The sequence below is a fragment of the Penicillium chrysogenum genome (assembly GCF_028827035.1).
Source record: "Penicillium chrysogenum strain IBT 35668 chromosome Unknown utg000001l_segment0_segment0, whole genome shotgun sequence".
NCBI lineage: Eukaryota > Fungi > Ascomycota > Eurotiomycetes > Eurotiales > Aspergillaceae > Penicillium > Penicillium chrysogenum.
In genome coordinates, this window is record NW_026622749.1 from 2,347,409 (window position 1) to 2,370,578 (window position 23,170).

Here is a 23,170-nt window from a genome sequence, read left to right on the forward strand (position 1 = left end):
GTCAAAATAGCATTAAGTATCATGTATACAGTCTGTGGATTATCTGGTCCGCATGAGGAAAGAAGTTAAGCCGATCCCTTTAGACATAAATGTAGCATCACGAAAATCATCACAATGAACGCCAACAATCAGGTCCCGCAGGGGAGAATGAGGTCCTATGTACGCGAGTTAAGCGGGGCCTTTACGAGATGAAGGTGGACTCGGAGAACATGGTTCCCTCCTCGGTGATCTCCTCATCGCCGAGCTTCAGCTTCAATGAAAGCTTCTCCTGGGGCGAGTACTGTGCGAGAGTTAGATGTTGTTCTTTTGCCATTACACAAGAAATTCGGAAGCGAAAAAGGTGCATACCTGGAAGATGTACGGCCGAGTACCGGCAACACTGCCAGCAATGCTCTTAATGAAGCCTGGCACCTCGGCCATAACGTCGATGCGGTCCAGTCGCGAACCAAGGGCGCCGTTCACCTCGGCTGTGAGCGCCTTGTCGTCGGTTGTCTTGCCGCTCCACTCCCACTTGATGGACTTGGGCGCGGGCCAGTCACTGCCCTCGTCCTGGCCGGTTTCTGTGTGAGCCACTGAGTTGGTTGTGCCGGCGTAGATGATCTCGCCGTCCTTGACGATACCACCGACGTTGACCGTGGTGGAACCGTAGGAAGGGGGAGTGGTGTACTCCATCATGACGGCGGAGTAGGTGGGGGTCTGGAAGTTAATGAAGTTCCAGCGGGCGGCTATGCGTTTGTTAGCATGGGGTGATTCTGCTTGTTCGTTCCTGTAGAGGGCTCCGTACCAGCGTGGTGAGGCTTCATGCCCTGCAGAGCCATGATGAAGACACCACGACCGCCCAGGTCGTAGGTCTGATCCTTGGTGGCGATGGTACCCTCGACAGCACAGCGGGGCCAGAAAGCGTGACGCATGGAGCCCCATGGGTTCTTGGGGTCAGTTCCGAAGTATGAGGTTCCATCCTTGCCGACGACGAAACCGGGTGCGGTCCGGGAGAACTTAATATCCACCTGGGCGCCGCTGTTGACGGTGGACTTGATGGTGTATGAGTCACCCACCTCGTTGAGGGTCAGCGACAGGTTGTCGGCGCCGAAGGAGAGCATATTCTCGTCGAACATGAAGTTAGAGAGCGGGTCCGAGAACCATTTGTTGTCACCCTTTCCGCTGAGGTCGAAGATCTTCACGTTGAACTGGGCGGTGGTGTGAATTCCGCTGTAATGGGGATCAAGAGTCAGAGTCAGCTGCTGCAGGTCTTAATTTCAGAGTGGGAGCTCCAAGCTTCGAGTAGTTCCTTACACAATGTTGCTGTAGATGACCTGAACGAACACCACCGTCCCGTTGTCGGCCATGATGTAGAAGGTCTGGGTTTCCACATTGGTGTAGGAGTATGCGCGCCAGCGCAAAATTTCCTTGTTCACTTCGGAGAAGGGAGTGGTCTCGGTCTGCTTCGCAACAGATTGGAGGGCCTCTGGGCCATAGATGGGCTCCTCGGTGCCCACCACGGCGGAGAGACTACCCACATGAAATCGGTCAGTGTAACCACAACAGAGAAGAGTCGATCGGAACATACGTCGACTTTAACCAGTTCATGATTTTGATAAGTTTGGAATTAATTTTTTTAAAAGAAATAGAGAAGAAAGAAAAAGGAAAAGGGAGGTGAAGGGGAGATCGACGCGCGGGGCCCGAGAGAGTTCTAGTTCGGATGTCAATGGGACTCGCCGGATGAGAGGGAGATGCACTTCAGATGGTGGATTCAAAGGAAAGACAATCGAAAGTAGATCTAGATAGTGTGAATATCAAGATCAAAATGAGGAAGATGAATTAAAAGCCAAAGAAGTTCCAGAACAAGAAGAGAAAGGAGTGTACCTTATGACGTTGGGCTTCTTTTGCTCGCTTCCCACCTCGGCCAATCAGCGTCGCCTGAAAATCTGCAAATCTTCCGTTCGACTTCTCTGCTTTTGGCCTTTTGGAACTTATCTCGACATATTCTCATCATGGCACGAAACGTATTGGCCAAGGATCAATTTGTTAAGCTCATTGTCGGAGCTGGTCAGGCCAGTCCCAGTCCGCCTGTTGGTCCGGCTCTGGGAAGTAAAGGTGTTAAGTCTATGGACTTCTGCAAGGTTGGTCTTTGTTTACTCTGTTTACACGGGTTAGCATGTCCATATATATTAACTACCTCCCTAGGAATTCAACGCCCGCACAGCTCACATCAACACCGGCGTCCCGATCCCCGCGCGTGTCACCGTCCGCCCTGACCGATCCTTCTCCTTTGAACTCCGCACCCCGACCACCACCTATCTCCTGCTCAACGCGGCCAATGTCGAACCCCGGAAGAACCGACTGCGTGGTGCGATGAATCCTGGCCATGAATTTTGTGGCAAGGTCTCCCTCAAGCACGTTTACGAGATCGCTAAGCTCAAGCACACCGAGACGCGGTTATCAGGCTTGTCCCTGGAAGGATTGTGCAAGAGTGTCCTGTCCCAGGCCAAGTCCATTGGTATCCAGGTCGTCCCTTGAGCATCAGGATAATAGACTTGTATAATTATTGGTCATTCGGGCAGTGCTTCAAGGGGCCTACTTGTTTTGATTTGGATCCTTTCACCGGGCGTTTTCTGGGAAATTGGGGGTATTTTCTTCCCCTTGTTGTACGATACCGATTATCTTTTTCTTTTCTAGATTGTATGCTATATCAGTTGATCACAATCCTAGAGATATTTTGCATTGATAGTAACTTGGATCTTCCGGGGTACTACTCCTTGGTGACTTGCCAAAGTCAAATATAATCATATAAAACTAATCATCACACGCCATCTCCATCCCACCATAGCACTGAGACCCGGATTTTGATATACCCGTGGACATTTTCTCAGTGATGACTGGACAGCCAAGAGAAAGACGTTGCAAGACTATCGATGAGGTCACTGACTTCAACACCTCCGCGGAGCGGAGAACTTGGCATATGTGTGACTCAGTCCGACCTTGGCACCAAGAGGTGTGTCACAGTATAACGTACCTAGGTAGACATGCCACTTGGCAATAGAGTCTAGGGAGTCGGAGAGAGATGGTCTGGCCCTACGTACTCCATCTACTCCATATAGAGGAAATGGAATCTAGTGGAGTCACCAGATTTACTAACCCCATTCAGGCAATATTCCAGATCACTCAAAGACCATGTACGATGTACGGCCTGCATAGAGTACCAATGAAGTCCTCCGTAAGTACTCCGTACCCCCGTAATAAGCTCCAGGGCTTGGAAGTGTACGTAGGTCAGCACCGGGAAGTCGGCACGGGTCGACATCATCTTCAACTCTCCGCGACCATCCGACTTATGAGGTAAGGCATTCCTTTAGCCCTGGAGATGAATTTTTAATGAACTCGGGGTATATCTAGGATGTATCCCATCTTCATTTGATCAAATAGAAAAGGAAAAGAGAAATAATAAGATAGGGAGAAATAAAAGAAGTAGAGTCCAGAGAAGCCAACTTAGTATCTCACTAGTTATCTCTCCCCCACTCGCCCCCAAAATTCAGGTTTGCCTAAGGCCTTGATTCTTACTCCCCTCTTCTCTTCTCTTTTACTTCCAACTTTACTTCCTCATCTCCTCATCTTCTCACCTCCTCACCTCCTCACCTCCTGCTCTCCTCATTCTCTCATCTATAGACCCCGGGATACCCGGTTTCCCGAATTCCTTGACACCCGGCTCTTGATCGCATTCGGCGGGAGAAAAAGTTAAAAAAGGAAAAGATTTGCCTCGCAAGTCTTTGACTTCTTGGACTCTGTTGAGGAAATCGTCCAACTCTGCGACCTTGACAGCATTTTTTGAACTGGTAACTGGTCCTTAGATCGCCAGGATTCTCCAAAGCTCCCACCGTGAGGGGCATGTGTCCCACGTTCCGAGCCGGCGTCGCAGACTATGACGTCTGAAATGACTGATTCAACACTCAACCCCATGGATTCAGGTATGTCTTGGCTGCCATGCTGATCGGTTGTGATGGTGTATCCTAAATTCCTGCCAACCGTCTGACGCATGTCTGTCTCAGGATTCCAAAATATGCACACCAAGACCCCCGGCCAGGCTTCGGAGCCCGGTGACGCCGACGCCAAGTCAGGAGCTCAGCCTGCCCATGTCCGTTTCTCCTCCATCACGGAGGAGATTGAACCAGGTCGATCCGAGTTGTCCCCTGTACCAGAGCAACCGCAACAACCCCTGTCTAGAGATCAGAAGACGGAGGAGGAACAATTACGGTCGCTGGCGATGAGTATGCAGGGCGCGCAGCTTCAGGAGTCGCGGCTGCGCAACTTCTCCTTTGACCCCATGTCTCTTCCTTCCTCCAGGGTATGTCATATTCTATCTTTAATTTGCCGTCGGGTGTGCTTCCGAGTGTCCCGGTCTCTTCATGCTCCAAGTGATATCTATTTCCCTTTATCCGACGCCGGGTTCTAGGCGCAGACTCGGTGGACCGTGGTAATCTCGTCATCATACTAACTTTGGATTACCATAGGTTGGCTCTCGAGAGTCGAGTGATCGTAGCGGACATGTCACCGGTGCCTTTGCCTCTCCACATGCGTCTCCTCCGGTCTCTGCTGTACAGTCACCCCCTCTTACTCCAGCTGCAACCCATTCTCGCGAAGGCAAAACCAGCGATAATGCCTCTCTGAAAGCTACCAGCCGACCTCACGTAGACACCAATTTCACCCGTCAACCATCACCTCCAGTCGGATCAACCGACAAGAACGGCACATCTCGCCCCGCCTCATCCTCCCGACCCCTGTCCACCGATCGCCTGTCCACAAGACAAAGTGAAGGCTCAGAGCGAACTCCTCATGCTATGCAACTACCGAGACATCGTGCGCAATTCTTCATTGGAAACGACGGGGGCTCCCAAGAAGAAAGTCCCCCTCCCACTCCAAGAGAGTCTCTTACTCCGCCAGGGGCCATGACCCCTGTCGGCGAACCTAATGATCCATATGCGCGCAACAAGCGACCACCCCAACCCAAAAACCTTGCTCAATTGGATCCCCGGTTTATCTTTAGCGGTCGGGATGTCAAGCGATCATTCCGTCCGGGGGCTCACCGATCCACCAGCGCAGGCGACCTTAGCAAACATAATGACAAGAGGGGCATATTTAGTAGTGCGAAGAAGGAGCATGGTCACGAAAAGAACAACGCCCACACACATCATGGCTCTATGTCTGAGCTGAAACGATTCTTCAAGATGGGCCATCGCAACAAGCGATCCGAGTCCCCGACGTCCATGCCTAAGAAGTCAAGTCGATCATCTGGAAAGTCCACCCCGTATCAAATGGCTCCAGACAATGTCCCCTTTGCCGATGATCATGGTTTGAATTCCAAGTATGGAAAGCTGGGCAGGGTGCTCGGATCTGGAGCTGGTGGTTCCGTGCGCCTGTTGAAGCGCAACACCGACGGTGTCACCTTTGCAGTGAAGCAATTCCGAGACCGTCACAACTGGGAGAGCTTGAAGGAATACTCCAAGAAGGTGACCGCAGAGTTCTGTATTGGCTCCACCTTGCACCATGGCAATATCATCGAGACCTTGGATATCATCCAAGAAGGTAGTCGTTGGTATGAGGTCATGGAATATGCGCCCTTCGATCTGTTTGCTATCGTGATGACGGGCAAAATGGGCAAGGAGGAGATCGCCTGCTCTTTCAAGCAGATTTTGAGCGGTGTGGCGTACATCCATGGCATGGGTTTAGCCCATCGGGACTTGAAACTGGATAACGTGGTGGTGAACGACCGTGGCATCATGAAACTCATTGATTTCGGAAGTGCCGTCGTATTCCGCTATCCTTTCGAGAACGACATTGTCCCTGCTTCAGGTATGTATTCATGTTCATTTTCGGTCACAATCCATGGTTACTGATTTGCATGAGCAGGTATCGTTGGCTCGGATCCCTATCTTGCCCCCGAGGTCTATGACGAGAAGAAATATGACCCCCGCCCCACAGATGTTTGGTCGCTGGCGATCATCTTCTGCTGTATGACCTTGCGCCGGTTCCCATGGAAGCAACCACGCATGACGGACAACTCATATAAGTTGTTCGTTTCCAGCCCGACCCCAGGCACCCCGGTTCCCGAACCCGACCCACGCCGTCGGCCCAAGTCGACACCCGATCTTACTTCCCAAGGCCATGACAATAAGCGTCTGACTCCTCGCTCGAGCGGACCCTCTGATCAGTCTGGATCGGAGCAGAATGGAAACGGAAATGAAAACGGAGACGGAAACAAACCAGAGCCCTCGCAGAGGGACGGTGATCGCTCTCCTGACACTGCCCAGAAGCAGATCAGTCAAATCAGCAACGGCCCCCATGAGCGGACCACGCGCACAACCAGCAAAGAAGCACCGCCAATTCCGGCATCATCCCAGAATTCTGGGCAGCGTCAGGAAGTCATCAAGGGCCCATGGCGTCTTCTCCGCATCTTGCCGCGGGAAAGCCGGTACATCATCGGCCGCATGCTGAAAACCAACCCGAAAAACCGAGCGACACTCGACGAGGTACTGTCGGATGACTGGGTAAGGAACATCCATGCGTGTCGACAGGATGAGACTGGTGAAATTATCAGTGCCTCCGGCCACACCCACGTCCTCGAGCCCCCCGCCCAAAGCCCTGCCGTGGCCAGCAAAGCTACCAAGGCTAAATAATAACCCTTCTTTGTACCAATTTCACCTCGTGTCTATATATCCCCTTTTATCCTTTGAGAACGGGGTGGCACTTTTGTCCCCTTCCCTTTCGCGTTGACTGTGTGATTCCCTACGAGTACTGTAGATGATTTTGGCGGTTTCCCTCATTCCCCGGGCCATGTTTGAGACGAGTTGATATTCTTGAATAAACTTCTGTGGCATTCTATCGAGCTCGTGTTTCTCTGAAGATCTTGAAGAAAACGGAGCTCTCGCTCTACCTCGACGACGCATCCACGGATGTTACTGATAGACTGGGTGTGGATATCGAAGTGTTTCTTTTTCTTTTCTTTTTTTTTTTTTCCCAGGGGCATTCTTCTGGCAATGCTTCACGGTGGCGAGAAAGCTTTATTTTCTTAAATAGTAGATACATTTCAATACAAACATACAACACACTACTATTATATTCTCTGGATTGGATTTGACGTAGCGAAGATCGGCGATATCGGATGGCCTGACCGCGGGCAAAAGAAAACTGCCAGTCATCCGCGGAGCTTCTCCGTTTAGCCCGCTTCTGTACATACTTCGTTGCTGTTCTTGCTTCCTACATTCGCCCAATTGGCCATGCTCTCTTGATAGAACAGTTGTCATATTCAGTTCTTTACAAAATGGCCCAACAACTCGACGGGGAGCCACTGGTCTCCTCCCTGTGGACGAGGTCATTGATTGTAACCTTCTCCGAAGCTCTTCTTAGGAGTGTTTCTCTAACAGCTCTGCAACTATATAGTCCGGCGCAATTGCAGGCCTAACCGTCGATTGCTCCCTCTACCCCCTCGACACCATCAAAACCCGACTCCAAAAGGCACGCGACCACACCGCACCCCAAACCCGACTCTCCCTACGCCAAACCTTCCGCGGTATCTACGCCGGCCTCCCATCAGTGCTCTTTGGCTCTGCCCCCTCGGCCGCCTCCTTCTTCATCGTCTACGATGGCGTCAAGCGCACCCTCCTCGCACCCCAACCCGCCAACAGCAAAACCAACCCCCAATCCCGCTCCCACATAATCCTCACACACTCGCTCGCCTCCTCCCTCGGTGAAATCGCCGCATGCGCCGTCCGCGTCCCAACAGAAGTAATCAAGCAGCGCGCCCAAGCCGGCCTTTTCGGCGGCTCCAGTCTCCTCGCACTGAAGGACATCCTGTCCCTGCGACACGCAGCCCCAACAAGCACAACCACAACCACAACGACCTTAACCCCACCAGCGAAGCGCGGCTACAGCCAGGTCTTCCGCGAACTCTACCGCGGAGCCGGGATCACAATCGCCCGCGAGATTCCCTTCACCGTGCTTCAATTCACCATGTGGGAGTCGATGAAGGAAGCCTACGGCAAGCGGTACCTGCGAACCGCGGAGACGGCCTCATCTATTGCCGAGACGCAGATCCCCGCTTCGACAAGCGCCATGTTCGGCAGTGTTGCCGGTGCCATTGCGGCTGGTCTAACTACTCCGCTAGACGTGATCAAGACGCGGGTTATGCTTGCGCGGCGTGGAGACGGGGGCGTCGATGCGCCTGTTCGTCTTAAGGAGGTTGTGCGCGGGATTGCGAGCGAAGGGCCCGGTGCTTTCTGGCGTGGTATTACGCCGCGTGTGACGTGGATTGGTATTGGTGGGGCTGTATTCCTTGGGAGTTATCAGTATGCTTCTAATACCCTTGAGGGGCGCCGGGGAGTGCAGGCGGAGAAAGGTCTTTAATTTTGGATTCTCCTTGGCCTTATGCTTTGTATATTTTTTGCTATATAGAAGGTTGGAAGAACATAGATCCCGAAAACCAAGTTGGCTTAGGCCATTATGCATGTCATTCTGTGGATTTCACTTCTCGGTCCTAAGCATCCAGCCCAATTCCTGGACTTGCTCGGCAGTCAGGAGTTCCTCCATTCTCTCTTTACGCAGGAAATCATGGTCTGCGAACTCAAAGCCTGGGACAACAACCTTGGGGAACTTGTTAGCCGTTTCTCCCGTCTCAATAATGTAGATCTATAAGATCCATGGATGTCCAGATCTTACCTCACTAATCAACAACCCCGAAGAAGTCTCTCCCTCAGGCTCATCCGGTAACAAAAAAGAAGACTTATACTTCCCCCCTTCAACAACCCACTGCATCCTCTCCCCAGCCTCAACATTGGGCCCAACAATGAACGTCTCAACCCGCGCCTTGGCATTCTCAACACTGCCATCTACCTCGTCCGCATGGATAATAACGTACCGCCCACGTCCCCTTTGCCATACGTGCACCGTGCGACTTTTATTACGGTGGAAAGCGCCCTGTGGGCGCTGCGGCGTGAGGAGGTAGTAGATTGAGGTGCAAGCAGAGCGGGTTTCGGGATCTGTGTCTTCGGCTGTGGCCGAAGTTGCTGGTTCTTTGTAAGGGTTTGGAACTCTGCGTGGATCACGATCTGTCTCGCAGAAGTAGCCGCCTTCTGGGTGTGCGCAGAGATGTAGGGCGTTGATAGTGGATTGGATTGCGGGTTGTTCTTGTGTTGGATGTGGGGGATTGGGCGGGTAGACTGGTTTAATTTTGGAGATTGGGATATCCATTTTCTTTGCTTGTTTATGTTGGTTTGTAGTCAAAATGAGGATAGATACGTATATTGTAGAGGTTGGGAGAAGGGAGAGGTCCTAGGTGTTAAATGTGGCGAACACCTGGGGCAATGATGACTTCAGGAGTGCTGACGAGAGCTGACGAGAGAACATATGCCGCATTCAGACGCTTGCATGCTGTGCTACGTTCATAGGCCCTTGAATACGAAAGAAAGCATGTTGTGTTCCTGCGGATCTTCCTTACTGGTTTATAGATAGATAGATAGATGGGTGAGATTTCCGCGGGCTCTATAAGAAGTCCATCTGGACATGCTCCTCCAGTACCGCGCGAATCTTTTTGGCTAAGAATGTAGCACTAGCCGAATGTCGACGATGGACATGGCGTCACTTCTTTCCGGCATCAGGCGGGCATTCATGAAGATCAAGAGCGTGGGACGCTCCTCGAAAAGATGCGAACTGCGACCTTTTCAGACACAAACCAAGCCCTGTCTTGGCGATGCAGCCAAGCTACTCTTTTGTTTGTGTGAGCTTAAGGTTCGCTTCCGTAGGAGACGAGCGGAGCGGCCAACTGTGTGTTGCTTGGATCCCAATCATCTATCAAGCAGTTCGGGGCAGTCGCTACCCGGTTGATGTTGAAGGATTGTTTCTCTCAGAAATGGAAAGACTTGTGAAACTGTATAGTATCTTTATAAGGAAGTATATCGGCGCTATAAGAGTGGCAGTTCATGTCGAGTACTATGGAAGTTATTAGAACATCGAAATAGCCAAAGATAACCGAGAAGCGATCCAGAAAGGGAAAGGAGGCTCCTGGACTATGTAACAAAGAGAGGGAGGTATTCACAGATATTAGGATATCCCTAGTCAAATCAGATCAAATATATATCAGGTCGTATTTGATACAGTACATGCATGTAGTAGGCCCTGAAGTAAACATTTAAACGAAACGATGTATAGCCTATGCGGCGCATAAACACCCGGCCCCTGGCGCCTCCAACTTTAGAAAACTTCCCCTCATCTGAGTGTTTTGTGTTTTCCCCTTCGCTTCTTTTTCTTCTTTTTAACCTCTCTTTTTGACTTCTTTGATTGGAATGGCCCTGTGACGTTGACCTTCCCCACCAAAACTGAACGTGCGATCAGCCTCGAGGGCAGATAAGCTCCGCATTCGCATCTCCGCAATTGGTTTTACTCCTTCAACGCTGCATGTATGGCACGCAAACTGAGCCACCAGAGGGTCACCTATGGTAAGTTGAATTCCATGTAATCTCCTCTCGGGTCGCTGACTGTCTTTCACTCTTTTAGTCCTCCCTCTGCCTGATGCACCCGGTGGGCACCGGTTGGGGGTCAATGGGTTGACTGTCGACCGCCAAAACTCCATCCTGTAAGTATCTCCCCCTCGTTATGCAGGGATCCTCTAAATTTGAATTGTTGCCACGTTTGCGACCGCGATCTTCTGGAAACCAGGCTTCCCTACATGTGGGTTGCACGGATACTAATATGACGTCCCCTCTCCTAGATACTCCGCGGGCCGCGACGGTGTCATTTGTTCCTGGGATCTCAACTTTCCCCTTCCGTCATCGTCTGCCCCTAAAGACGCATCATCTCCTGATCAAAAGCCTAGTCCGACTGGCTTCAAAACCCAAGTTCAAGCACATAGTCATTGGATCAACGACATTGTCTTGGCACAGGACAACTCCGCGCTCGTTTCCGCCTCGTCCGACACGACCGTGCGACTCTGGCGCCCACATTCCGAGTCCACCGAGGTACCGGAGCGCATTGGAAAACATACTGATTATGTGAAGGCCCTGGCGAGCCCCGGTAGCCACGCTACTTGGGTTGCTTCGGGCGGTCTCGATCAAAAGGTTTACCTTTGGGATTTAAATGGCGGTGGAGAGGTCTTGAACATCAATGCCGGTGGAGAAGACTCCACGGATAAAGGGTCTGTCTATGCGCTGGGCGCAGTCTCATCGGTGCTCGCTAGCGGTGGCCCTGAAAATGTCGTCCGGGTATGGGATCCCAGGTCTGGAAAGCTAGTGACGAAGTTCGTGGGCCATACGGACAACATTCGTGATATTATGATTAATCAGTCTGGCGATACTATCATGACGGGGTCGTCTGACCAGACGATCAAGATCTGGTCTCTCACGGCAGGTCGATGCATGAATACTCTGACCATGCACAATGATAGCGTGTGGTCTCTTTACTCCGACCACCCTGATCTCTCTGTCTTCTACTCAAGTGACCGATCTGGTTTGGTGGCGAAGACCGACATGCGAGGGTCGGCCGATCCCGACCAGGGCCTCTGCGTCGCCGCACTCCAAGAGCACGAGGGTGTCGTCAAAGTTGTGGCAGCGGGAGACTACATCTGGACAGCTACTCCCAAGTCTAGCATCAACCGCTGGCGAGATGTCGATACTACAGTTGGAATCGAGCAGCCGCCCGACCCGGACCGTACTATAGACTCTGCTACAGTGCCCGCAGCCCCTCCAGAGAAGGGACCCAAGAAGATTCCATTCAATGCTGTTTTGCAGTTATCAGCGACGTCGATTATCGGTGGCTCAGCCCCTACACTTAATTCCTCGGAGCCTAACTTGGAGACAATTGGCCTTACGCTCCCAGTTCACTCACAGCCCGAGGAAACCATTGAAGGCCAACACGGCTTGATCAAGTGCCTGATGTTGAATGACCGGAGGCGCACACTTACTCAGGATTCGGCAGGAGAAGTTGTTCTCTGGGATCTACTGAAGGTGATTTGGTTCTATCTCAACTGACAAGTACAAGGCATCGACTAACATGAACCTAGTGTATCCCCGTGCAAACCTTCGGCAAGCGTCATATGGATGATGTTGAGTCGGAGGTAAACACCGTTGATAGTATTGGACATTGGTGTACCATCGACGTGCGTACTGGCAGGTTGTCAGTCATTCTGGAGCCCAATCGCTGTTTCGATGCAGAAGTTTATGCCGACGAGACCGATCTACCACCATCTGATCTCTATCAGTTTAGAGAGGATCAAAGAAGTGAGTGTTATTTTCCTTGAACTAGTTCTTTTGTTCTTCTGATGAACTTCGTGGATATTCTTTGCCATACTGACAACACGCAGTCAACCTCGGCAAATGGATTTTGCGTTGGCTGTTTGCTCCGGTAGTGGACGAGGAAATTCGACGAGACAGCGAATACCGTCAAGCTGCTATCGCGCGAGCAGAAGAAAATGCTCGACTGAACCCGCTGAGTACATCCGTACCTGGCGATGATATCCCTCGCAGCGTTGGTATACCCATATCGAATCCTCAACAGAGAACGAGTCTGCGCCCCAGCTCAGACTTCCCTGCTAGCCCGAACATCGGCTTCGGCATCAACTCTGGCACACCCTCGTCAAACTACTTGAGCACTTCCATACAGAGCAACTCTCCGTTCCCAGGGTTTGAACCAGACACACCCGATGCCTCAGTGCCAACAAATATTCAGCCCGATGGCGGGTCATCATCCTTTTCATCAAGTGACTACTTCTCGAAAAGGCCTCTAGCGACCCCGCAAACAGACAATGACAAGTCTCTTCTGTCTCCGCCAGATGCAAGCTCAAATTCAGGGCTTTCTCAATCCCCCGCAGAGCCCGATAAGGAAGAGCGGAAGAAGTCACTATTTGGAAAGAAGTTCCAAATGAATTTCCCCAAGAAGTTAGGTCGCAATTCTACGGACACGAAGCCTCAGATATTGGAAGAAAAGGCCGAAGAGTCGGAGATCTCCTCTATCAAGGAAGAGAAGGTGTATGAGCCCAACCTATGTGGCGTGGTCGACCGCATCCGTGATGATTATGAAGAATTCCTGGCTACGAATCCAGATCGGGACTTGGAGACGGCTCTTTTGCCTAGTTCTGAGGATGAAACCCCCCGACTGGATATTCCATCCCGGACCGCAGTCTTCATCCAGGAAGAAACCGGCGATACCGCCGTGGCCTCGGATCTCTACAGAGGTAGCGTGGGCCGCATTGGCGAAGACCTCGAAAGGCTCAAGAAATCAATTCCTCATTGGCTTGGCGAGCTTCTTCTAAAGGTAAGTCTATTTCCGCGTGATAGTTTGCGTTTCCTCCTAACAACGATTGGTTATAGAACCAAATTCCCTTCAAGGAGCAGGTCAAGATCGCCTTTGTCTTGAAGCCCTTCGATGACACATTACCGCCTGTCGTCAAGCCCGAACCGTATGTTTTGGATCGTCTCTACCCTGGAATTTGTGTTGTTGGTGAAACTAACCACGGTTGTTCATCCAGGCCGGCTCCTAATGGTGCCCCTCCAGGCAATCCGAGCACCAACAACAATGGCTCTCGTCTCAATGCCAACCGCATGCTCCGAACGAAGAAGATTCTTGCTTATGTCGCAGAGCGCATCGACCCTGCAAACCCGGATGAACCAGCGGAATCCGTTATGCCACCGGAGGAGTACCTCGAGCTATACTGCCAGAAGATGGTATGTTCTTCTGTTATTTTGTATAGTAGTCATACTAATCGCAATCGTCCCTCAGCTCTGTCCACCAAACATGACTCTAGCAACGATTCGCACGCACCTCTGGCGCACCTCGGGAGATATGGTTCTCCACTACAAGACAAACGGCAAGAAAGAGATCCACCCGCCCCGGTCTCTCCTGGGAATTGATGAGAACAATGTCCTTGAGGAAGCCCAGAACGGGGATAACAATGGACATGCACCCTCTGGGAGTATCCATTCTGCGACCAACTCGGGCTCTGTCGCAGGCTCTGCTACCACTTGATAGGGAAACACCATCCTCTGGAACCTTTTTCATCGGCTTCTCTCTTTTCCTCTTTCCTTTCGTCCAAAGGGTACATTTGATATTCAACCTACGCCAATGCTACAAACGCATGGATTTCCAGTACATATGGGCGATTTGCTTTTTTTTTTGGTTCTATCGCATCTCCTACTTCTCTTCTCATGGATGTTAGCGCATCTGGCTTGCTTTGGCTATTGCTTTGGGCCTTGCTTTTGCCTCACAGCTTGCATTCTTATGTAATGACGTTGACGGTAACAACCGGCAACACTGGCGAAGAATTGTATTTGTGAATCCTTCAGGCTTGTAAGTTCCGTTCGTGGCCCCTGACTAGCTCTACAAATGGAACGTTCAAGAGATATTGGCGTACTAACCATACGCCCATTTCCATGATCCATCCCGGTTCTATCGAATTAAATGAAATTCTTCGCTTCTATTGTAAAAGAGCAACGATTGCATTGCATGTCTCTTAGGTAGACACAGGAAGAGTCATGACATGGCACGACCAAAACAGGGAGTAAATGGTGAAAGCATGAAGCAGAGTCCTGTGCACTCCATCCCCTGCATAATGTGTTTGCCGAGTTCCGCTTTCAGTTTGCACCTGGAAGAAGGCAGAAGCAAACTAAACTTGCATTAGAGTAACCATGAGGTCTGCCTAGAGTCCATGCAAGAGCTTGGAATATCTCGGATCCGAGATTCCTCTCAAGTTGGAATACATTTAATATGCAGGCATGTCACATTTTGCTTATTTTATATCTCACCTGCAGATCATTGTGATGGGAAAAGTGCAACTTTATTCTCGCTGGTTCAATAATTGGGATCATCTTAGCACTAGTACTATTGAGGCTTTAATTGGAGATAGTCAGCTAACACGAGTCATTTGCTTTTTCTCGTGTAGTCAGCCTGGTCTCTGATTTATATTGGGTCTATATTGTCTAGTTATACTTTATCAGCTGTGAGGCATTTCACACAAGATTGGGATGATGTCTCGTCTTCCTTCTCCCCTTGGTTTATTAGCATTGATATCGATCTAATCCCATCGTCAGCCCGCTGTCATTGGGCTTTGCTCACATCCTACGTTACCTACCTAGGTACCTAGGTAGGTACTGTCCACCGGTGCTGACTAATTATTTGCAATCATGCCAACGAGTCAGGAAGATGTATCATTTTAACCAATATCCAGTCAAGTAGGATGAAGATGCCCTCCTTTAGTACAATATAGATAGATCCGTACTTGTGTGCCATTGCCTGATGTGTCTGACCTTGTATTGGGGCCATGGCTAGATATCCCTGCACTATATAACTAGGAGAATATGACAAATTTAACACTAGGTGGTTTCAAAACTGAGGGCTCAAGCTCAGATCTGAAATTAAAGGAGATGAACTTCCTATTTAGGTACACCATGCGATGTCTGGGAGATGAAAAAAAATGGAGATATATATAACAGTGTGGGCTGATCCGACGGGGGAAATAGGGACGATTGAGGCTGAAATGCACTGACTCGTGTTTTGCCTATATTTCTCCTTTTCCTTCTACTCTTTTTCTTCTAAAATCCAAGAGAATCAATCTCTGAATTATAAAAAATGAGTCGAATATCATTGCGTAATAGGTGCATATTTTGTTATGTCGGGTGGTGATCTAGCAAGGAACAATAGTACAATCTAGTACAACCTAATCGCATTTGCATACCAACTGATCCAATAGGATGCAGTGTAGACAGCATAGTTCAAAATTGTTCAATAGCTCGATTTATAGTATTACATTAAAAACATAAAATATAAAATATAAGAGAACAAAATGGAGTGAAAAGTCCGAAGCCGTTGGGTACAAGTAGCGGGAAACCCCGCCGAAACCCGAACTCTTCAATCTCTCATCTTCCCGCATCATACGGTGGGATATCTGCAACATGACGAAAGCATCAACCCAGGCCGAATATCCCTATAACCTTGGATCATACGGGAAGGTCATCACGACTACCAGTCCTGAAGCCCAAATATGGTTTGACCGCGGTCTCGTGTGGGCCTATTCCTTCAACCATAAGGAATCCGTCATCTGTTTCAAACAGGCATTGGTGCATGATCCATTATGTATGATGGCATACTGGGGGTTGGCATATTCCCTCGGTCCCAACTACAACCAGCCTTGGGATTTCCTCGGCAACGATTTGGCAGCCGTTGTGGAAAACACATATCGAGCTGCAACCAAAGCTCGTTTCCTCTCTACAAAAAATGCAAACCCCGTGGAAAGGGCCCTCGCCAAGGCAATTTCTGCCCGCTATCAAAGTGATAAGCCTGCTAGCATGGAGCAATATGCTGTCCAAAATATTGCATATGCCGATGCAATGAAAGAGGCATATGAACAGTTCAGCGATGATTTGGATGTGGTCACTTTGTACGCTGATTCCTTGATCAGCCTCACTCCCTGGAAGTTGTGGGACATGGTAACGGGGAAACCAAACCCAGGCACTCGTACCATGGAAGCAAAGAAAGTGCTAGAGACAGCTCTCCAACATAAAGATGCCTCCAAACACCCCGGTCTCCTACACATCTACATTCATCTTATTGAGATGTCGCCTTTCCCAGAATTAGGCCTCCGACCGGCAGACCATCTCCGGGACCTTGTTCCAGATGCGGGTCATATCAATCATATGCCATCCCATCTGGACGTGCTGGTTGGAGATTATCGAAGTGCCGTCCGCGCAAACCAGCGTGCTGCTATTGCAGATGAGAAATACCTGGCGCTGAAAGGCCCATTTAATTTCTACTCCGTCTACCGCATGCACACCTACCACTCGCTCATCTACGCAGCCATGTTTGCGGGCCAGAAACAGGCCGCATTTGCAGCCGTGGACCGCATGGAGGCAACTCTGCCGAAAGAATTACTCTCGGCCATGTCAGACTATATCGAAGTCTTCATGTCTGTACGCGCGCACATCATGGTACGGTTCGGCATGTGGGATGAGATTATTGAGATTGCGATCCCCTTGGATCCAGAGCTGTACTGCATGACGATAGCGGTCCTGCACTACGCCAAGGGCGTAGCATATGCAGCCACAGGGAACGTGCCGGATGCAGAGCGCCAGCGAGAGCTCTATCGAGCAGCCCGAGATCGAGTCCCGGATACGCGCTTGGACTGGCCCAACAAGTGCGTTGATATTCTGGGGGTGGCGTCGGAAATGTTGGACGGCGAGATCGAGTACCGCCGTGGGAACTACACGGAGGCTTTCGAGCATCTACGTCGCTCGATTGAATTGGATGATGGGCTGGGTTACAGTGAACCCTGGAGCTGGATGCAGCCCACCCGTCATGCATACGCTGCTCTTTTGCTAGAACAGGGCCATGTTGAGGATGCAGCGGCTGTCTACCAGGCTGACCTGGGTCTTGATAGCACTCTTATCCGTGCTCGTCAGCATCCGAATAATATATGGGCTTTGCAGGGCTACCATGAATGTTTGATACGTCTTGGGCGGCATGATGAGGCGCGCATTATTGGGCCCCAGTTGGCGATAGCAGCTGCTGTGGCTGATGTGCCTGTAACATCTTCCTGTTTCTGTCGTCTGGATACCTTTGAAACGCCCAATGTTGGCAAGAGTTGTTGCAAATAAATCGATATATGTAAATTGTCTTTATACGTTATATTAGCAGCTCATCATCAATGCACTATGTATTAAGATTTCAGATAGAAATTCCCAGAGCAGATCGACCAATCGCCGATGGTGGGTTGACTCGGTGTTTGGTCCAGATATCAAACGCCGAAACAGAGGTCAACTCTTGTCCTTGGACAACTTCCAATTGATCTTCTCGTGAAGCAATCGAAACAACAGCTAGATAAAGGTAAATCTTATCAAGTCAATCCCGCCCACCGATCAGGGTATAGATATCACGTGCCGCGGTGACGTCCATGCACCGCAGACAACTTAGTCAATTCCAGTGATATATAAATCTCTAACTACTAAATTGACAGTGTTTGACTCACTGACACAAAGGGTAATAAGCACTTTTGTATGGGTTTTTTAAAAGTCATGTGATTTTCTAGGAGATCCCTATAAAATCCATGGATTCTCGTTCTTTCCTGACATCATTTGCTAACTGCACTTTTCAAACAATTAGCAAGATGCCTCGTGTTACAAAACCACCTGTGAAAGCTGCATGTCTACCATGGTGCGCTGCATACCTTCTTGACCATTCATTTTTGCCTTGAGCTCATGTTTTGTAGTCGAACATCAAAAACACGTTGTGACGGCCAACATCCCTGTAGCAGTGTATGTCCAACCCCTTACTCTGGCGTTCATTGGCTAATACATTGGTTAGTGTTCTGGAAGGAATAGAGAGTGCAGTTATCGACCCAGTCGCCGGGGTGGTCCTCGCAGAGGAGCCCGGTATGAAGAGGCACAACGACGACCAACTGCAGGCAACTCACTGTCATCTTCAATATCAGATGTGCCTGATGAACTTGGTAGCTCACTATCCCTGGATAACAAGTCGTCATAGTATCTAACCATTGACCAGATCCATTCCTTGATAACATGATCGGTTTGGTATCGCCATTCGCTGGGATTCACAATCTCGATCTCTCCCCGGATTCTCTATCAACTGTGGATGGAGCCCACCAGTTCTGGGGTCAACTCACCCCGCATGACGATAGCTCCTACGAGTCGGCCCCTATGCAGGATGTGGGTCCACCGGTAATACGCGCATATCAGTCCGAAGCGGAAATGTTGGTGCAAAAGAGACATGAATCAACAGATGACTGACTGCTAATTGGAGCCACAGTGCGAATGCCTATTATATTTACATCCATCCGTATTTACCTCTGTTGCCGCCTCCTGCGGTACAGCAGCAGGAAGATCACCCTACTGTAATCAGGCCATTTGGAGAAAGTTCTCAAGCTGACAAGTCCCATATGCCTTATTGGCCAACATCGTCTCTGAGTCTTGCTTTGTCCGCAATGCTAGTCCTTATACCTACCGCCGAAGACACCTTTCCAATGGCTGAAACGAACCTTGCGACTAGACGGTCCTACGCGCAGTTATTTGCCCAGGCGGCGCTGGCTGCTGTGGAGACTGAGACTGACGATTTGTCGCCTGGTTTAAGCCCTAACGTCCCTGGGATAGAATCTTCTCGCGCACTAAATGGGTTGCATCCGCAAGTTCCGGCTCAGCTTGGTCCGGTTCTAGCTCTCGTGGTCCTTAGCATCTATGAGTATTGCCAGCGTGGTAACGTATCTAGAATGCGGGCTCGAGTTAATCAGGCTATCACAACGGCTATGGATATCTCTATTCATAGACTTGACTCGACAACGACAGATTATTCTGAGGCACAGAGACGAGCTTGGTGGATGACGGTTAGTGGGAGAGACATGTTATTGTCGAGTCTGTTTCTCACTGGTTCTATAGATCTGGGTCACATATCTATCATCCAGCCTCCATCTTTCTGTAAGTGAACACATGAACACTCTCACTGACCTAGGTTGGCTAATTGATATCTAGCCACCAATTGTTTCCATGCATGATCCACGAATAACTACCCCATATCCCAAATTTGATGTTTATCTGGAGGTATTCAATACTCTTTCCATAGTTTTTCAATCACCTACTGACTGTTACAAGCCATGGCCCATAATGATGAAGGCACAAGAAGCTCTTTTCGAGTCTAACAAAATGGTCCAGAACATTGAAAGCGTGGATAAGACAGCCGTTCTCTCCGATTTCGGCACCCGAATACGCAAGCTGGATTCAGATTTTGTATCTTTGGTGGGCGAAGCAGACCGCCATGTTATGACGACTTTTGATGAAGGACCAGAGGCATCCGTAGCCCGAACCATGTGGATGATCAGCCGCATGTTGATTCATGCGTGAGTCATTCATCTCCAACCTGGATACGGGTTTTGTTAACCCTTCTAGTGCTCGCACTCGGCTGCATCGCTTCCGGGCATTTATGGACATCCCCCTTTTTCTCGACAATTACTGTGACCTTGCAGCAATCAACAGCGAGGATTTCCCGCACCAACCTGCTCCCAAGTGGCTAACAGATCGCGAGGTCTCATTCCCGTTCACCGAGCAAGAATCCTCGATTATCTGTCTCAAGTCTTCACTCGTCGTGACGACGATATATCGCAATTTACCATATGCGAATCCACTTGGGTCAGTCACTTCTTCTAGGTCCAGAACATATCCGAAAACCATTCCTTACTTTGCTTGCTCGGCTATGCAAAGCTGCTACGGTCTTCTCATGCTACTGCATCGACTGCGTGCCTGTCTAGCGACGGATCGGCTTGCAAATTGTTATCACCTGCTTAATAATCCCACTCCTGCGTCGGAGATTGCCGATGCTGAGAGATTGAGTGAGGAGCTGCGACATGGGGTGGAAATCCTTGACAGATCTCTGAAATCGGATGTGATTTTTGAGGGTGTTGGGGGGATGGGCCGGGAAATTGAGGGTGCTTACCTGGCTGCTTTTCCTAACAGTTCTGGGATCTAGAGATGTAAATTATATACAGACCTCACTCTGCCATAGTGTTGGTTTGCCGTAATGTAACTATAGGATCAAGCATCCAAGCAACATATGAAACCCAGCAACCATCACTTATGCTCCTGTTAGTATCAGAACACTGATAGATCCCCCAAAAATGTACCAAAATGACTTGGCATTATTTAAAATAATAACCTATAGGATCTCTGGGAAATATTCGCGTGAAGGCCATCTGGTCACGTTCTCGGGAAAATTGATTGGCCGAGCCGACGATATTACCCTGAGGTTCTCCTGCGCGTGAAGTAATCTATAGGCCGATGATGATATTGAATTTTCGAGCCTATGTTTAATTCCAGGAAGGTTAGAAATGGCCGGGAATATATCAATCTCGCCATTTCTGTTCCAGCGTTGCTTCCAGCAAGCATGGTCCGGATCGCGACGGGCTCGCATCAATTACGGCAGCACCAAATATGGAAAGAAATCCGGTGATAATGACACTCTGCAGCTTCCACAGAGATTTGGTAAGCTTTGAATATTGAAACATTACAAATTCCGTTGTTCGTATCTCGAGAGCTTATAGCTAACGCGCGAGATGGTAGGAATCGCCGTCAGTGGCGGCGCAGACTCCATGGCTTTGGCATACCTATGCAAGCAACTGGAACGCTCTTCGGATGTTGCTGGAGCCATTTCTGTGACTGCTTTTGTGGTAGATCATCGTGCCCGTCCAGAAAGCACTATTGAGGCCCAAAAGGTTGCTGGCTGGCTCCGTGATATGGGTACGTTCCAAGTCGGAATATTATATTTTCGGAAGGTCATTTAACCGTTCTTAAACAGACATTAGGACTCATATCCTCAGTTTGGACTGGTCGGATACTACTCCAAGTCAGACACAATTATCTTCGCCAAAATCTGGAGCATCGAGTCCCATGCCATCCGCCTTTGAGACACATGCTCGACGACTCCGTTTCCAAGCCCTCGGCATAGCTTGTCATGAGTTCAAACTTGAAACGTTGCTCTTAGGCCATCATCAAGATGACAACATTGAAACCACCATTTGGCGGCTCTCCACTGGGGCAACTGGTTTAGGTCTTGGCGGCATCCCCGAAGTTGCTCGAATCCCCGAATGTCATGGGCTCTTCGGGGCTTCTGAGAGCTGGTCAACTACATCAATTCCAACAAAGCCACCGACAAAACCCCAACCTAAAGTTCGATTCGATAATCAGAAACAGGGGTTCATCACTTTTCCTAATCCAAACGATAGGACAGATATAATTTACTCCAATCTCACATCTAATGTAAAGATGGCAAGCCTCGGCATATTCATCTGCCGACCTCTACTCTCTTTCACCAAAGCAAGTCTTCTGGAGACGTGCCACAAGAACAACGTTCCCTACGTCTCAGACCCAACAAATTTCGACCCAACCCTCACTCCCCGGAACGCCATCCGCAGCCTTCGCACCTCAAACTCCCTACCCCGTGCGCTGGGATCTCAATCCATCCTCTCCCTAATCCGTTCAAGCAAAGACCTCCTCCAGAGATCAAACGAGCTTTCCAACTACCTCCTCTCATCCCAATGCCGAATCCTAGATTTCAATCCCAAGGCAGGCTCAGCGGTCATTCAATTCCTAGACCCAAGCCCAGCATCCATGGACCCCCAACTGGCAACATTGTCGGAGTCTCGGACCCGACAGATCCAGACCATCGTTCTCCGCCGCATAACAGAACTAGTCTCTCCATTCCCCGACAGCCATTTCTCGCTACGCAGCTACGAGTCGCTAGTCTCAAACGTATTCCCCGGTGCAGATGGTTCTCATGGCGCAAGCGCCACATCCAATGACCAGAAACGAAGAAAGGCCTTCACAGTAGCCGGGGTCCTGTTCCAGCGTCTCACGAACGAAGCCTCCACGCTTGAAAAGTCCCAAGACCCTCGTCCCGGTGGTGATAATATCTGGCTGCTTTCCCGGCAACCATTCATGAGAGGCCGTGACCCCGTGACGCAAATCAACGTTTCGCCTAGTGGCAGCTTTACTCCGTGGGTTTTGTGGGATAACCGGTACTGGATGCGGCTTCGTCTTGTTCCGGTCGACCGTGATCCCAGTGAATTGGGGGATCAATTGATAAGTGTTCCTCTGACGATACGCCCGTTCCATAAATTTGATATCGAACGGATACGCAAAGATGGGGTTAAATCAAGGCCGCAGGGGCAAACGAATAAGGATACTGGCGCTGAACGGAAAATGCCTGGAACTTTTGAGCACGTCAAAGCCCTCTTGTCTGCTGAAGCGCCTGCTCAGCTACGCTTCACTTTACCTGTGGTATCAAGGGACGGTACCGTGTCCAAACCAGAGAGGCCTCTGGGCCAGAAGGTTTGGCAACAGCTGACATTGCCGACTTTGGACTATAGGCTATCTGGTCATTCAGCTAAATATTCTTCTCTCAATGAAGTGGAACTGGTACATCTACGCTGTCGCTGGAAACTGAAATGGCAGTGGATGTACAAAATGATTGACACTGAGGCACTACGCCTGATGGGCTGGCCGGTGGATAAAGATGCCGAAGAGGCTTAGTGTACATGACAACAACACCTAGACAAAAAAAAAAAAAAGAAAAGCAAGCCCTGTGAAATCTTGATCTCCTGAGCTATGCATGCATGGTCAATGGCTATCTGTACGGATAGGCCAGTATG

The 23,170-nt window shown here is 49.9% G+C and overlaps 9 protein-coding genes across 9 annotated transcripts; 7 read left to right on the forward strand and 2 right to left on the reverse strand.

Annotated features, from left to right (window-relative positions):
• Positions 1 to 80: 80 nt before the first annotated feature.
• Positions 81 to 1,587, reverse strand: N7489_000945 (survival factor 1 family protein; the record flags this gene model as incomplete). Its single annotated transcript, XM_056706700.1, has 5 exons — positions 81 to 280; positions 349 to 725; positions 785 to 1,209; positions 1,294 to 1,509; positions 1,568 to 1,587. The coding sequence occupies 5 exons, from the start codon at positions 1,585 to 1,587 to the stop codon at positions 182 to 184; spliced, it is 1,137 nt and encodes a 378-aa protein (XP_056571002.1). The 3' UTR covers positions 81 to 181.
• A 404-nt stretch (positions 1,588 to 1,991) lies between these two features.
• On the forward strand, positions 1,992 to 2,517 carry N7489_000946 (mitochondrial 54S ribosomal protein uL11m; the record flags this gene model as incomplete). The annotated part of the gene is made up of 2 exons (XM_056706701.1): positions 1,992 to 2,120; positions 2,185 to 2,517. 2 exons carry the CDS (start codon positions 1,992 to 1,994, stop codon positions 2,515 to 2,517), a joined length of 462 nt encoding a protein of 153 aa, XP_056571003.1.
• Positions 2,518 to 3,913: 1,396 nt separating this feature from the next.
• Positions 3,914 to 6,665, forward strand: N7489_000947 (uncharacterized protein; the record flags this gene model as incomplete). Its single annotated transcript, XM_056706702.1, has 4 exons — positions 3,914 to 3,959; positions 4,041 to 4,336; positions 4,503 to 5,841; positions 5,899 to 6,665. 4 exons carry the CDS (start codon positions 3,914 to 3,916, stop codon positions 6,663 to 6,665), a joined length of 2,448 nt encoding a protein of 815 aa, XP_056571004.1.
• Positions 6,666 to 7,309: 644 nt separating this feature from the next.
• Positions 7,310 to 8,391, forward strand: N7489_000948 (putative mitochondrial carrier protein (Pet8); the record flags this gene model as incomplete). The annotated part of the gene is made up of 2 exons (XM_056706703.1): positions 7,310 to 7,369; positions 7,429 to 8,391. The coding sequence occupies 2 exons, from the start codon at positions 7,310 to 7,312 to the stop codon at positions 8,389 to 8,391; spliced, it is 1,023 nt and encodes a 340-aa protein (XP_056571005.1).
• A 117-nt stretch (positions 8,392 to 8,508) lies between these two features.
• N7489_000949 (cupin domain-containing protein) lies at positions 8,509 to 9,234 on the reverse strand (the record flags this gene model as incomplete). The annotated part of the gene is made up of 2 exons (XM_056706704.1): positions 8,509 to 8,628; positions 8,704 to 9,234. 2 exons carry the CDS (start codon positions 9,232 to 9,234, stop codon positions 8,509 to 8,511), a joined length of 651 nt encoding a protein of 216 aa, XP_056571006.1.
• A 1,207-nt stretch (positions 9,235 to 10,441) lies between these two features.
• Positions 10,442 to 13,998, forward strand: N7489_000950 (WD repeat protein; the record flags this gene model as incomplete). Its single annotated transcript, XM_056706705.1, has 8 exons — positions 10,442 to 10,478; positions 10,537 to 10,615; positions 10,751 to 11,981; positions 12,038 to 12,254; positions 12,338 to 13,287; positions 13,344 to 13,432; positions 13,502 to 13,697; positions 13,753 to 13,998. 8 exons carry the CDS (start codon positions 10,442 to 10,444, stop codon positions 13,996 to 13,998), a joined length of 3,045 nt encoding a protein of 1,014 aa, XP_056571007.1.
• Positions 13,999 to 15,920: 1,922 nt separating this feature from the next.
• On the forward strand, positions 15,921 to 17,618 carry N7489_000951 (tetratricopeptide repeat protein; the record flags this gene model as incomplete). Its single annotated transcript, XM_056706706.1, has 1 exon — positions 15,921 to 17,618. The coding sequence occupies one exon, from the start codon at positions 15,921 to 15,923 to the stop codon at positions 17,616 to 17,618; it is 1,698 nt and encodes a 565-aa protein (XP_056571008.1).
• Positions 17,619 to 18,127: 509 nt separating this feature from the next.
• On the forward strand, positions 18,128 to 20,493 carry N7489_000952 (Zn(II)2Cys6 transcription factor; the record flags this gene model as incomplete). Its single annotated transcript, XM_056706707.1, has 8 exons — positions 18,128 to 18,174; positions 18,230 to 18,275; positions 18,325 to 18,469; positions 18,523 to 18,730; positions 18,787 to 19,357; positions 19,410 to 19,448; positions 19,503 to 19,867; positions 19,917 to 20,493. The coding sequence occupies 8 exons, from the start codon at positions 18,128 to 18,130 to the stop codon at positions 20,491 to 20,493; spliced, it is 1,998 nt and encodes a 665-aa protein (XP_056571009.1).
• A 358-nt stretch (positions 20,494 to 20,851) lies between these two features.
• On the forward strand, positions 20,852 to 23,051 carry N7489_000953 (tRNA lysidine(34) synthetase; the record flags this gene model as incomplete). Its single annotated transcript, XM_056706708.1, has 3 exons — positions 20,852 to 21,005; positions 21,084 to 21,260; positions 21,319 to 23,051. The coding sequence occupies 3 exons, from the start codon at positions 20,852 to 20,854 to the stop codon at positions 23,049 to 23,051; spliced, it is 2,064 nt and encodes a 687-aa protein (XP_056571010.1).
• Between the last annotated feature and the right edge of the window lie 119 nt (positions 23,052 to 23,170).